The sequence below is a fragment of the Corythoichthys intestinalis genome, chromosome 20 (genome assembly GCF_030265065.1).
Source record: "Corythoichthys intestinalis isolate RoL2023-P3 chromosome 20, ASM3026506v1, whole genome shotgun sequence".
NCBI lineage: Eukaryota > Metazoa > Chordata > Actinopteri > Syngnathiformes > Syngnathidae > Corythoichthys > Corythoichthys intestinalis.
Genome location: NC_080414.1, coordinates 21,338,358 through 21,354,524, shown reverse-complemented (window position 1 = coordinate 21,354,524; position 16,167 = coordinate 21,338,358). Strand labels below are relative to the sequence as shown.

Genomic DNA, 16,167 nt, shown 5'->3' with positions numbered 1-16,167 from the left:
GGACTCCAGAATGGCTCGAGCTTAACAACAATGGATTTTTGACATAGAATCTACTTTCTTTCACTTCATGAACATCTTTTCATGACATACTACAGTATTTCTGTAACTTTGCAAGACATTCTGTTTGAAACATACTCTGTTCAAGTGTGAGGTTTCAAACTTTTCTTCCAACATCTTTGTATCACTTTCCCTCATAATTCACACGGAAACCTGAGACTGTCTGCCCAGTCTGTATCTTCTCAAAAACTGTGCTGATCCCAAATCTGAAGCGATGCAACTCTCATCTATAGCAAGGGCGTAGGTTTGGTCTCAACATTGGTAGGGACGATATAACAGCATAACCTGCATATACACTTTTTGTTTGGGTGAATGGGGGTTAGGGCTACATTTCTCCAAAATATGAACCTAAATTGATATGCTAAATCGGGGGTGATCACAATCGACCAGTTGATCCCAACGCTAGTGTGGGTAGCAATTTTTTTTTTTTTTTTTTTTTAATGTACATGGTAAATTGTGATTGTTTTGTGCATGTTGTGTTGTGTAAGCAACATAAAGTTCTGCACCCTTGCAATTCCATCAGATAATGCTCAATTTTTCCCAGAAGATGATTGCAATTACAAATCGTTTGGTAGTAATACTGTATCTTCATTTATTTTGCTTGCAATGAAAAAACACAAAAGAGAATGGGGGAAAAAAATGATTATCATTTTACACAAAACTCTAAAAATGGGCTGGGCAAAAGTATTGGCACCCTTTGAAAAATCACGCTTCTCTAATTTGTGTAATTAACAGCACCGGTTACTTACCTGATACACATAACAGGTGGTGGCAAAAACTAAATCACACTTGCAGCCAATTAAAATGGATTAAAGTTGACTCAACCTCTGTCCTATGTCCTTGTGTGTACAACATTGAGCATGGAGAAAAGAAAGAAGACCAAAGAACTGTCTGAGGACTTGAGAAGAAAAAAATGTGAGGAAGCATGGGCAATCTCAAGGCTACAAGTCCATCTCCGAAGCCCTAAATGTTCATGTGTTTACCGTGCAGTGTCATAAAATAAGTGTAAAGCCCATGGCACTGTGGCTAGCCTCCCTAGATGTGGACGAAAAAGAAACATTGACGAGAGATTTCAACGAAAGATTGTGCGGATGGTGGATAAAGAACCTCGACTAACATCCACACAAGTTCGAGCTGTCCTGCAGTCCGAGGGTACAGCGGTGTCAACCCGTACTATCCGTCGGCGTCTAAATGAAAAGGGACTCTATGGTAGGATACCCTGGAAGACCCCATTTCTAACTCAGACAGAAAAAAGCCAGGCTGTAGTTTGCTTACCTGAGAAAGCCGAAAAAGTTTTGGAAGAATGTTATAGCTTTTTGGGAAAAGGCATCAACAAAGACTTTACAGGGGGAAAAAAACGAGGCCGTGAAAGAAAAGAACACAGTCAAACATTGCGGAGGTTCCCTGATGTTTCTGGCACTGGACTGCTTGAGCGTGTGCATGGCATTATGAAGTCTGAAGACTACCAACAAATTTTGCAGCATAATGTAGGGCCCAGTGTGAGAAAGCTGGGTCTCCCTCAGAGGTCATGGGTCTTCAAGCAGGACAATGACCCAAAACACACTTCAAAAAAGCACTAGAAAATAGTATGAGAGAAAGCACTGGAGACTTCTAAAATGGCCAGCAATCAGTCCAGAGCTCAATCCCATAGAACACCTGTGGAGAGATCTGAAACTGGCAGTTTGGAGAAGGCCCCCTTCAAGTCTCAGAGACTAGGAGCAGTTGGCCAAAGAAGAATGGTCTAAAATTCCAGCAGAGTATTGTAAGAAACTCAATGATGGATACCGGAAGCGGTTGTACGCAGTTATTTTTGTCTAAAGGTTGTGCTACCAAGTATCATGCTGAGGGTGCCAATAATTTTGTCCGGCCCATTTTTGGAGTTTTGCGTAAAATGACAATGATTTATTTATTTATTTTTTTCATTCTCTTTTGTGTTTTTTCATTGCAAGCAAAAAAAAATGAAGAGATTACTACCAAAGCATTTGTAATTGCAATCATTTGCTGGGAGAAATTGAGCATTATCTGACAGAATTGCAGGGGTGCCAATACTTTTGGCCAGCACTGTATGAGGTTATGGAGCACCCATCTCTCTCCAAGCAGCTTCTTGCTCACGTTTTTCTGGTTCTATAGTTTCCAGCAGAGTTCACAACATTTCTCACACTTTGATTAATGTTAACAGTAGAAAACACAAACAGAAGGACACTTCTTTCTAAGCTGCTTCCTCCTCTAGTTTTGCTGGTTAGCGAATTTACACAGATTAATGTTATGCTAAGCAGGTCGGACTTCCAATAGCAAAATTTGTGGTGTGTTCCCCACCTCCACTACATTGATGTTCATTACTGTGGCTGCTGCTACTGCTGTTTGAAAAAAACAAAAAACAACCTAATATCCCTCCTCTTCATTGGGGGAGGAGGAGGCGGCATGTTGTCGACATGTATTTCTGTCGGGGTGTGTCTGTGTGTGTGTCGGGAGTGGGTCAAGTCATTAGCTAATCAAACGTGTGTTTGGGGGGGTGGAATTCAAGTGAAAAGGGGTAAATGTAAGTTTGAACATAATGCACACAAAATAATGGTAGGGTCAATTCTATCCTTACAACATATGAGAAGACAATCTAAATGATCTGTATTACTGAACTAATTATATAATGCATATAAGGTTGTTTAAAGGTTGTTGGGGACAATTTGAGCATCCTGAAAAATTGGTAGTGTGATGTATGGGGAGCCGTTTGTAAAGCAGCACATGCTCAAAATTACGACATTTTCTCACATTTAGCGCCACACAGCGTTTAAAATGGTGTGAAATTTTTAGTCACTTTTTTTTTTTTTTTTTTTTTTTTTTTTTTTTTAAAGCACATTTACAACATTATTTAGCAACTTAAAAATTCATTTTTAGATAAGACGTTTTGGACCTGATTCTTTAAATCCAGAAGTAAATATTTAATTTAAATCTTAAATTTATATCCTATATCCTAAATGTTAAATCAAGAAACGGCCAGAACTAAATATTTAGCTTAATATGCAAATTCATATGACTGGAGACCGAAAGTAACAAAATAAAAGCTGGTGGAGCAGCTCAGACTGTCTGTTTACATTGCTTGAAAATGAATAAAATCTACTCAACGGTGGCAGTCTGCTCTTAGACATGAGTCATTGTTATAATAACAATATATAGGTAAAATACATATTTAGAAGAAACTATTTAAAGAACATTTTGTGTGCTCCAGCTTCTATTTTGTTACTTCCGGTCTCAAGTCATGTGAATTTGCATATTAAGCTAAATATTTAGTTCCAACCATTTCCAGATTTAGCATTTAGGATATAGGATATAAATTTAAGATTTTGAATTAAATATTTAATTCTGGATTTAAACATTCAGGTACAAAAAGTCTTATTTAAAAATGAATATTTAAGTTGCTAAATGTTGTAAATGTGCAAAAAAAAAGTGACTCAAAAAATTTACACCACTTTTTAAACACTCTGTGGTGCTAAATGTGAGAAAATATTGCCGTAATTTTCAGCATGTGCTGCTTTACAAACGGCACCCCATATGTTATATCCCTACCATCCCAATCCAAACCTAAACCCTTGATCAACAGGGTTATGTTCATCATTACAGTCGTTAAAAAATATTAAATTCGACTGAGAAGCTTGGCAAGACTACCATGCCTGCCCATTGAAATACATAAAAGGCAAATACTGCACAGTATACTTTATATAGAGTGGACTTCCATTTAATGAAGATCAACGTCCTTTGCATTGAATGAGTTAATGACACGATCACACTCTAATGAAGTGTTTTGGGATTATGGTTGAATCTTTAAACTATTAGTATAATCATCAATGTGACAATTTTTCATAACATGGTTCAGTCCCTCCTTTCCCCTACTTCATTGCACACCACTTGTTACCTCAAGGACTGTAGATTTCTCTCTAATAAACCAGGCCGAGTTGCTATAACTGCTCTGTATCCAGTGCACGGCAAATCTCTCCTTGGTGACCTCAAAACAAATTCCGCCAAGGAGACTCTTGATCTTTTTACATTCAGGCTTCCAATTTATTTGTGACGAGCAGGAACACCGGGACATGTCATCAGGCCGGCACTGATTGAGTTAATCCTGTTATTACAGCTGCCATATCACATCAGCGCTAATCAACTCTGATGCTAACGCAGTTGATGTGCGTTATTTGTATACTGATGAGGAGCTAGTGGTTTGGCCAGATGGGGCAATAGTACTCACAACCCTGTAAATAAGTAAAAGTACAGATCCTTGTTGGTAAAAAAAAACAATATATGAATAAGTCCAGTTACGAGCTTGGTCATAGGATGGATTCAACGACTAATTTTCTTCACTTTCATTTTTTTCCTGATGGTTTTTGTTTGAAATTACAGTACTTATTTTCAATTATGGTGTTTTTTCAAATTTCAAAACATGACAAAAATGGGGTTAAAAGTAGTCGAACAGTTTGTCATTTTGGTTCAGTTGATTATAAAGATTGTAACTCGAATCCTTTCTTCCTATTGAAATTAGGGCTGTCAAACGATTACAATTTTTAATAGTTAATCACAGCTTTAAAATTAATTAATCGCAATTTAAACCATCTATAAAATATGCCGTATGTTCTGTAAATTATTGTTGGAATGGAAAGATAAGACACAAGACAGATATATACATTCAACATAATGTAAAAAAGTACTATATTTGTTTATTATAACAATAAATCAACAAGATGGCATTAACATTATTAACATTCTGTTAAAGCTATCCATGGATAGAAAGACTTGTACTTCTTAAAAGATAAATGTGAGTACAAGTTATAGATATTTTATATTAAAACCCCTCTTAATGATTTCATTTTAATAAAATTTGTAAAATCTTCAATCAAAAAATAAACTAGTAGCTCGCCATTGTTGATGTCAATGATTACACAATTCTCATGGTGCTTAAACCCATAAAATCAGTCGCACCAAAGCCCCAGCAGAGGGAGGCAAAAAACACAAGGAACAAGTGGCCATGACACTGCTGACATTTTAATGTTTGAATGGGGCATGTGCGTTAATTGCATCAAATATTTTAACGTGATTAATTTAAAAAATTAATTACCGCCCGTTAACGCGATAATTTTGACAGCCCTAATTGAAATGAATGGAAATTTCATTAATAGATTCCAAACTCACAATTTTTTTTTGTAATTTTCTTTTAAGAAAAACAATTTTCCATAATTTTTTGCCTTAAAAAATTGTGCGGTAACAATTTTTTCTTTTCGCTTAAATTTAACAGGACATTGAGCTTGTCCTGCGCTGTATGCATGGCCAACAGGTGGCAGCATAACATTGTCACCTTGAGACAGGAGATACCACAACCCATCAGCTGTCACAGTATTCATTCTTCCCTGAGGATAAAGAATATTTACCTTAAAAAGTCAGATCACTATTACCTCAACGTATTACTGTGCTTAGTTGCGCCGCACCACTGGAGTAGCCAATTTCACATATGCTTCAAGAACAGCCTATTACAGCTGTAAGATTGGTGTGTGTCCTTAAAAAGATAAATGGAGAAAATGTCCTCTCTCCCCACTTCCTTTCCTCTAATGAAAACCCGTCGGAGTCAAAATAGCACAGGCAGACTGCGCTAGCCCATTGTGCGGCTTTCCGTGAGGCCGCGGCAGGTGAGTTTTTGAAAACGTCCCCCTTTCTGAATATGCTGGGGAGCTGGGTCAGAGCGCGCCGCCCTGCTTTTTCCGTGCCAGCTCTTTTTCTGAAGCCCCCAGATAAGGAGTCTGCGGGAGAGATGCTGAAATGTGACAAACAGGCGAGGCAGACATTTTGATGAAGAGGCTGGAATTTTAAGATAGTCAGGCCTGCGGTGATCTTTTTTTCCCCCAGAAATGATTGGCTCAGAGGGGATACCAGCCTCGAGATGACGTAAGGGCTTTACCCAGCTGCGGCACTAGGGGGAGTGGGACGCACACAGTACACTCGTCTGCACACGCGCGCACACACACTAATCACATCCCACCAGCAGAGCTAATATGAAGTCCATGCTTACACATCCGATAACACAGGAGAAAGTGTGAAGTCCTCTAGATAGCTTATCATCCTTGACTCCAATCCCCCCCTCCTGAAACCACCCAACCACCCTCCTAATACAACAGCGCTTGTGTTTCTCCCTTTAGTTCATTTAAATGGGGGTTTGGAAGGAAAAGGAATCAGTTCAATTTGAGATGCTTGGAGATCTGCGGCCATGGGGAATGGAGGCCAGGGTAAAGATTGTGGAAATATTGACATTTACAAGAGCAAACAGAACCCAGGTGAAGCATTAGAAAAGGGCATTTTTTTCCCCTTAGAATGGTGTATGTGTGTGCGCGTGTATGAGAGAGGGATGGTGTTCACAAATCATTGCATGGCTGGGTCCATCTGTCCGCAAGTATTGGCTCATATTTTGCTCGCAGCCCTGGGAGTGTGCAGGTGACTGATGGTGGAGCGGGTTTGTGTCATAGAACTCCAGCAGTTATCGGTGATGTGCTCCGACAGGAAGGACAGTTGGGCGGTACGATACCAGTGAGCTGACTTAAAAGTTTATTATGGATGTTGTAACACTGTGGAAAAAAAAAATGAGTAAATTTACAATAAAATACTTGCAGCTGAAGTTGAGAGTATTTGTTAAAAAGAGAGAACCGTAAAATACACATTAAAAATACACATTAAAAGTAGAGATGATGCCGATCGATCGGGTCAGATCACGTCATTTTCAAAGTATCGGAATCGGCAAAAAAAATATCGGTTATGCCTTTTTTTTAATATATACATATTTTTTATTTAAATCGTTTTCTAATTATATTTAACGTTACAGACAAAATGTCTTGCACTCATCCAGAGTAGTTTTGGCTTAAAGTAGGGCTATCAAATTTATTGCATTAACGCCGGTAATTAATTTTTTTTAATTAATCATGTTAAATAGTTGGCGCATGCGCTGCACGACCCACTCACGCATTGTCGCGTTCAATCTACAAAGACGCCGTTTTACCTATAGATAGCGCTAAAAGGCAGCGTATAATGAGTAGAGAGAATTTTGACAGCCTTTGGAGCCATTTTTAATGTGGCTAAAGCCTTACAATACCTCTGTCATTTAAAATAACGTGGGAGGCAATGTGGGGAAGAAAGGTAGTAGTTGATCATTTTCTTTACACCCTATGTTCTTTCCCAACGCAGAGAAGATATATCAATTGGTGCCCCTACGCAGTCATGGTTGCACTTCCCATCATGCATTTGGGCAGAAGTTAAATGGCTACAGTATCATTTACTGAAAGCTCAACAAATACACTAGATGGCAATATTTAGTCACAATGTACAAAGTCACATTTATCCTTTAAGAATTACAAGTCTTTCTATCCGTGGATCCCTCTCACAGAAAGAATGTTAATAATGTAAATGTCATCTTGAGGATTTATTGGCATAATAAAAAAATACAGTACTTATGTACTGTATGTTGAATGTATATATTCATCAGTTTTTTTTTTTTTTTTTTTTTTCTTAATGCATTGCCAAAATGTATATCATCGGGAAAAATTATCGGGAATGATTGGAATTGAATCGGGAGCAAAAAAAAAAAGCAATCGGATCGGGAAATATCAGGATCGGCAGATACTCAAACTAAAACGATCGGGATCGGATCGGGAGCAAAAAAACATGATCGGAACAACCCTAATAAAAAGCGGTGTTGTGCTTCAGTAATGGTATTTGAAATAAAATATTCTAAAATTCGTGGTGATCCATAATGTATTGGGTCGTGATTGTGACGTCTCAGCTGCATTTCTCATTCTCATCCCTTTCCAATTGGGATTCAAACCCACACTGTCATCTTTGCGGTCAAGCGTCCTGACTATTGAGCTACTGAAGACAGGTTGGCAAAACTACTGTGTGTATAGACACCTTTCCTGAGCGAAATAAGGGAGGCGCCGTCTTGGAAAATTTCTGCTCCGAACTTCCGGTTGAGAAAGAACAATATGAATTGCGGTTGAAATAAGCAGTGTCTTGACAAAACTGCAAATTAAGCCAGAGGAACCCATGGAATCTCCAAAAATTGATTCAGCACGACGTAGATGAGATTGTATGATTGTTCTTATCACTTCGTTAATCCTTCGTGGACAAAATTGTAACGCCTGTGTTGACGTGAGGTATAGATTGATACTCCGGCCACTTGAGTGACTAAAATGAGGTGAAATTACAAATTATATTACATTTGCCTAATGCAGAAGGGCTACAAGGTACGTACATACAGTTGTGGTCAAAAGTTTACATACACTTGTGAAGAACATAATGTCATGGCTCTCTTGAGTTTCCAGTTATTTCTACAACTCTGATTCTTCTCTGATAGAGTGATTGCAACAGATACTTCTTTGTCACAAAAAACATTCATGAAGTTTGGTTCTTTTATGAATCTTCACCTTCCTGACCAATTTTCTCTCAGCAGCAGGTGATAGCTTGCGTTTTCTTCCTGATCGTGGCAGTGACAAAACAGTGCCATGCACTTTATTATTACAAACAATTGTTTGCACTGTTGCTCTTGGGACCTGCAGCTGCTTTGAAATGGCTCCAAGTGACTTTCCTGACTTGTTCAAGTCAATGATTCGCTTTTTCAGATCCATGTATGTATATTTTTGACCCAACAGATTTGATCACTTTTTCTGTTAACTCATAATAAAGTCATAAAAGAACCAAACTTCATGAATGTTTTTTTGTGACAAAGAAGTATCTGTTCCAATCACTCTATCAGAGAAAAATCAGAGTTGTAGAAATAACTGGAAACTCAAGAGAGCCATGACATTATGTTCTTCACAAGTGTATGTAAACTTTTGACCACAACTGTATGAACAAAAATCGTATGTCATTCTTTTTTATTGCAGATATTGATTGCAATAAAATATTTTGGGCAACATGATTCCATTTGTTTTATTTAAAACGATTGGTGCATGTGCAAAACAGGTCAATTAATCACAATTTATAAAATTATTGGAAAAAATAGCATATGAGAATGTGATATCAGACAGCAAAGCTCCGGAGCCTTGCCAAACTTTCAGCCGAGGTACCGGCCCCCAGACAGGCTTTATCCCGCTGTTCTTGATAATTCCAGCCCCAGTAGCGTAAGTTGCTGCAGTTAAAAAGCTCGTAGTTGGATATCGGGATCGAGCTGACGCCCCCGGGTAGAATGACGTAGTCTCAATATACCCTAATTTTCGGACTATAAGCGGCTACTTTTTCCCCTAATTTTGAATCATGCGGCTTATAGTCCAGTGCGGCTTATTTGATGATTTATTTGGGTTAATAGGTAAAACTTTTTTTGAGAGTGGGATCATAAGACTGTCATAAGAACGTCATAATTATGACATAACACTATCATGGGCATTACTGAATGCTTATGACAGATGTGTCAATATGTGTCATGTGGCATAATATGTCACTAACTCCATTTATGTCTAGCTCAGATCTTTTACGTCCATTCAAAAGTGAGATCATTTGCTGGCTGACACTAACCGACATCTATTATAAGCATTCAATAATGCTTAAGACAGTGTCATGTAATAATTATAACAGTATTATGGCACCACTATCCCAAAAAATGTTACCAAATACAATACCTAGCAATTAATGAAACAACTGGAACAGTAACTGAAGAAATAATTAGCACAGAACATGAAATTTGATTGTTATTTTCATCTGTACTGCCGCAATGCATGCTAGGAGGAATGTTGGATGACAACAGTGTTGACAGCAGGTGGCAGCAGAGGTTGACTGTCTCCCCCAAGGGAGCAGTGATGGCCAAATGAAGATTTTTGAAACAATAAGGCATTGCAGCCAATTGGTTCAAAGCTTCATGGTGGTTCATTTGTTTCATGACAGTCTTATAATGCCTTTGTCAAATGAAGTGTTACCAGTTAATATCTTTTGGTGGAAATATCCCATAATAAAATGAGGACAACTGTGGCTTATAGTCCAGTGCGGCTTATCTATAAACAAATGCTGTTTTCATGTCGAATTTGGTGGCTGGCGGCTTATAGTCAGGTGCGCCTTGTAGTCCAGAAATTACGGTATGTCCATCAACGTACAGTTGATGTGTTGCTGTGAGGCATATCAACTTATCATGCCTAGCCTAACAGCACTTTCCACCTGTAAATAAATGAACAAAAAACTTGTAACACTTGCATTTATTCGTTGACATAATTGTGCCATGCTACACGTACTGATTAGCAACAGGCTAGCAGCAGATACAGTAGTTGTAGTAAATAATATTAAAGGTCATCATATTTACAATCATCATTGTACCAACAATATCAAAGGCAACAAGTCGTTTCATGCGCGAGATTTTAGCTGTAGTATTTTTTGAGCACCGGACACATGAAAATGCAAGGATAGAAAGAACATACCTTCCATAATACAGCGGCAAAATGGCCACAAAAATACCCGGTCTTTGTGGTGGCACGAGCTTGGTTCAACATCTGGTTCATGAATATGTTGTCCTCTTCTGTCGTGATGATGGCAGATGGATGCGGTATTTCCAAATTGTCTTTTTTACAGGATTTTGATTAGTAATGTTACTCCAGCGCCACAGTTGTTTTGAATGGAGAAATTATAAAATGGAAGTTGCTAGCAGACAAAATCTGAGTCCCTGTTACCTTAACAATCGGCATGCTTAATTGCCACAGTGACAATGCCGGTGCAAACCCCAAGTCGACAGAGGTTAGAAGGGAGGCAGAATGCAGTTTTTTAAGCAGTTCAGTGTTTAACAACTGTTAAAATATAGTTATTTTTATGATAGTTTGTTGTTAATTTGACAGTTAACTCTTTTCTGATTGTACCATTTGCCATTCTGCCTATCACAGCTGTCAGTACTTTTTTTTTGTCTTTCAACCATAAATTTGTACACAAATTATGCCACGAATCGATTCAAGGGCCTTTGCAATTCAATGCAATATTATCTACACATGTAACTAGGAGTGGGAACCTCTTGTTACCTCACGATACGATTTGCGATACAAAGCTCACGATAACGATGATCTGTCGGTGATAAAACGATTATCGATACATTGGTCAGGAAATCATTCTAGGATATTCTACAAACAACTATTGAACAGAAAAACAAGCTTCTGCTGTGAATTGGAATGAGTTTATCACCAGTAGACATCCAATCCATTTGAACTGGGAGGGTGGCAGCGAATGAACATTTGTTCATTCGCTGCCATCCCTCCCACTTCAAACAGATTGAACGTCTATGGCCATCAGTGGCGGCCAATGCCAGGCAAAGAGGTAATTTTGGGCCATTTAAGGTCGTTTACCTGTTGATTTTCAGTTACTTCCTATTGATTTTGTGGTATTGTATGGGTCACTTCCAGTTTATTTTGAGTTACAGACAGGAAGTGACCTGGGAATCACCAAAATGGATAGGCAGTTACTCAAACTCAACGGGAAATGACCTGTAAATGAACAGCAAGTGACGTGTAAATGCCCCGAAAATCGGACAGAATGACTGCAAATGCTCTGGTTTCGAATGAACGAACGTTCCCAGTCTAATGGATTGAGCGTCGAGCACCGTTAATGGCAGCCTTAGTTAACTGAGACACTATTATGGTGGATGATTTGGGTAGCAACTTGTTGGTTGCTTTTTTTAAACATTTTTTTATTTTTTTTAAACATTAACACCTTTTTAAAACGATATCTCGATTCCTGGCAGGAGCATATCGATAACCTTTTGGGATACAAAGTAGCATCTTGTTGGTTCCTTTTTTTTTTTTTTTTTTTTTTTTTTAAAACATTAACACGATATCTCGATTCCTGGCAGGAGCATATCGATAACCTTTGGGGATACAACTTGTTGGTTCCTTTTTTTTGTTTTAAACATCTTTTTAAAACGATATCTCGATTCCTGGCAGGAGCATATCGATAACCTTTTGGGATACAAAGTATCACGATACATCACCATTTCGATATTTTGTCACACCCCTACATTTAACACCGTAAACTCCCAGAATACAAAGCATTCCTGAATTTTGTTACTTAAACATTTCAGACATTGCTATAAAAACCATTTCACAGCACCAACATATTTTCATTTGGGATTTTAACATGCTCACAAATGTAGTAAACATACATCAGATCCATTTTTTTTTTTTTTTAACTTTTGCTTGTGCACCGCAGGGAGTTGTAATACTCCGAGAGCACGGTTGTTAGCCTTAAGTTGACGGCCAAGCTCAGGGACCTTTAAACATTTATTCAGCTCCAGGGAGAGACGAGTCCACCGCTGACTCCTGACCAGACAGTTGAGAGTAAGTGCAGAGAGTGTATGTACATGGGCAGGTTCCTGAGGGTTAAATGGAGACAAGCAACTTAGCTTTTTGTACAGTCACAGAAAACTTGAACTAGAGAAGACAAGCACGCATTTTATTGATATTCCACGAGGTCTGAAGTGAAAAATAAGCGCCATTTTGTTTGTTTTCCTGCAGTGTTCTCGGCCCGGCGTTGACTTTCCGGGTCGGGCCCAACCCTGCCAACGTAACCACAGCAGATCTGGTGCAAGTGGCCGGTAAGAGAGAAGCCTATATCACTTACTACAGTACATCCGTCATCTCATTTTTCTCCGCTCCGCCGTGCCGTCAAATCGCCGCTTGAGTAAATGAGAACACAGATTAGTCTCTTCTGATACAGCCGCTTCTCATCCTTGTACAAGCTGTAACCCTGATCGGCGAAGATTATTAACACCGCGGTGACAGATGACCATCCATTACTGTGGAGTCAGATCCACTCTCCACACATTGGCTGTGTTGAGAGCCAATTATTTCTTCTTTTTATTAAGACAAATGGAAGGATTTAGAACTAATAAACCAAATTATTTAATTCCCAAATAAAATGACAATCTGAAATCAAGGCAAAATCAGACACTACTCACTAGAATTGACGAATTAGAACATTTTATTTGTTACAATAGGTGTCAGCCAGTCTGCACGTACATTGGCACCTCTAAAGAACACCTTTACTTAAGAACGTCTCTACATACGGAATTTTCAGGTTACAACACGCCTCGATGAGAACATGTGGTTACAAAACAAATTTCAGGATATGAAAGTCAAAAATACATTATGGGCTGCTACTCGTAGCGCCCATAGCTAACTAAATGTAACATACTTATTGCTGCTCTGCCATTGGCTATTGCCTAGCATCTTCCTGGCATCCAACTGGCTAAGAGGGACCTCTACTGTATGTGTATGTGTGTATCCCAGTGTCATCTTCATTTGCCTGATCGAACAGCTTTACGTGAGTGTATTAACTTTGATTCACCGTGGACCCCAAGAAAGTGAAGGCCATTATTGATCTTAAAAATGACCATCATAATTATTCTTTCCTCTATTCATTGTTTTATATATGATGCGCTACTCTCATTTTATGTTTATTGTGCAATGAACTAATTGTAACATGTATTAGTTATGTGTTTTGATGCATTTTTATGCTTTATAAAAGATTTATGTCTGAATTTTGGGGGGGATTGGAATGAATTAGGGAATACATGGACAGTGCGTCTCTACACAAGGAATTTTCAGTTTAAGAAACTACTTCCAGAAACAATTTCGTAAGAAGAGGTACCACTGTTTTTGTTATTTAGAATGAAATTTATTGGGTTTCCTGAAATATAAATGAGAAGGTTTGTACTTAAACCACTACTCTATTGCACAAAAATATATTGGCAGCCATTGGGCTGTGGACTTAAAATTTAAGTATCTTATCCAATATGGTAAGAATGGGGTAAGCCCATTCTAGCCCATTCTAGTTGTCAGTGGCTCAAATGCATTCTGTTGGTACGATATTTTCTTCTTACCAGGCATTTTTTGCGTTTAACTTTTTATTTCTTCTATTATCTTCCCCCACTTGTAATTATAACATGTTGTGTGATTTTATTACTGGTCATGAATACGTTTAGAATCAAATAATCCCAAAATTCAACATTTCTGGGTAGGATGCCTAATTTAGTGCTGTATAGTTGTACCCCTTCATACAAATTTGTTTAGTTTATGTATAATATACAGAATATAATTTATAAATATTATATATATATATAGTAGGGCTGTCAAATGATTAAAAATTTCAATCGAGTTAATTACAGCGTAAAAATTAATCGTAATTAATCGCAATTCAAACCATCTATAAAATACGCCATATTTTTCTGTAAATTATTGTCGGAATGGAAAGATAAGACACAAGATGGATATATACATTCAACATACGGTACATAAGTACTGTATTTGTTTATTATGACAATAAATCAACAAGATGGAATTAACATTATTAACATTCTGTTAAAGCGATGCATGGATACAGAGACTTGTAGTTCTTAAAAGATAAATGTTAGTACAAGTTATAGAAATTTTATATTAAAACCCCTCTTAATGTTTTCGTTTTAATAAAATTTGTAAAATTTTCAATCAAAAAATAAACTAGTAGCCCGCCAATGTTGATGTCAATACACAATGCTCATGGGTGCTGAAGCCCATAAAATCAGTCGCACCCAACCGCCAGCAGATGGCGACAAAACTCAAAAAAACACAAGTGACAAGTGGACATTGCACTTTGCTGTCATTTTAATCTATTTGAGCGGGGCATGTGTGTTAATTGCGTCACAAATTTTAATGTGATTAATTTAAAAAAAAAAAATAATTACCGCCCCTCAACGCGATGATTTTGACAGCCCTAGTATATAGTATAATTAATTATATTTCGTATCTTTGCTAAAGCCATCTTCACCCTGAACTGCTATATGTAACACCACATCACCTAATGTCCAATATTCATTCACATGCAATATTCTATGTGCAATACTTACTCATACGCAATATTAACGTGCAATATTCAATGCCTTTACTGTCAAACTACTGCTACTTCACTTCTATTCACACATATTCTATATGCAATACTTACTTACGTGCAATATTCAATGTCTTCAATGTCAACTGCTGCTACTTCACTTACATTATTTGCACTGCCTGAACATAGGACTATCTCATACACATTTATATTTATATTATTTAGATTTTATATTTTTATACTTGCAAGTCACTTTTGAGATTTAACTTATCCTGCACTGTAAAGGGAGATGCTCCACAATTGACAACTGCATAATGACAATAAATGGCTATTCTATTCTATTCTATTCTATTCTATTCTATTCTATTCTATTCTATTCTATTCTATTCTATTCTAGGGCGCGGTTTGTAAGTTGAAATGGTCGTATGTGGATTGGGACTTTCCCATAAGAATACATTAAAATTTGATTAATGTGTTCCACAGCCTAAAAACGTATGCCAAATCCTTAATAAGTACTCCTGTTACAAATGGCACTTAGACATAGCAAAACAATAAATGATAAATACAATGATGAATGATAATAATAAAATAATAATAATAATGTAACGAATTGGGCTCGAATGTGGCGGTTGTGTTTTGCATGCTGTTCCTGAACAGTGTGACTGACTAGAGACAGCCAGAGAAGTGCGGTAGAACGGGAGGTTTTTACTTTTATTATGTTGTTGTTGGTGTCGGCTATGGCGGACAGTAGCCGTGCTGTGTTGCACAAGTTCTGAAATAAATGATTAAAAACCTGACGAAGCTGGCGACTTCCTTGCCGATGTTACAATAATAATTGTCACCTAACTTATAAAGAGTGGAGAACGGAATAGGGCCGTTGAGATTGTAGACATTTTCCGGCCGTATTGTCAAACCGGTTCACTGACGCGGACACCACGCTCGTATTTTTCTATCATTTCCTTCTTAATTTCAATGGTAAGCGTCACCTTTTTACTTTGTTCACAACTTGCACTAACCTTCTTGGGACCCATGTTGTTTCTCGCACAAGAAAATCCGCCGTGCGTCCATCTTGCGGGAAAATAATGAAATTGTGTCGCTGTCGTAGATCGTCGTATTTCGAGCATGTGTCATATGTCTAGCTAAATGACGAGTCAAACTTTAAATTCGGATGTCGAAAGGACTGACTGTAGATGAGTCTGTGTCACTATTTGGGTTTTTAACTGAGTGGTGCACCATGAGATTCATTCTTGAGCTTGATTCACTGTC

The 16,167-nt window shown here is 37.8% G+C and overlaps 1 protein-coding gene across 1 annotated transcript in view; it reads left to right on the top strand.

Annotated features, from left to right (window-relative positions):
* ptprn2 (protein tyrosine phosphatase receptor type N2) overlaps positions 1 to 16,167 on the top strand; it is a 290,172-nt gene that overhangs the window by 46,242 nt on the left and 227,763 nt on the right. Inside the window, exon 10 of the mRNA XM_057823858.1 lies at positions 12,552 to 12,631. Within this exon, the coding sequence (XP_057679841.1) occupies positions 12,552 to 12,631 (80 nt within the window). The remainder of the gene's footprint in view (positions 1 to 12,551; positions 12,632 to 16,167) is intronic.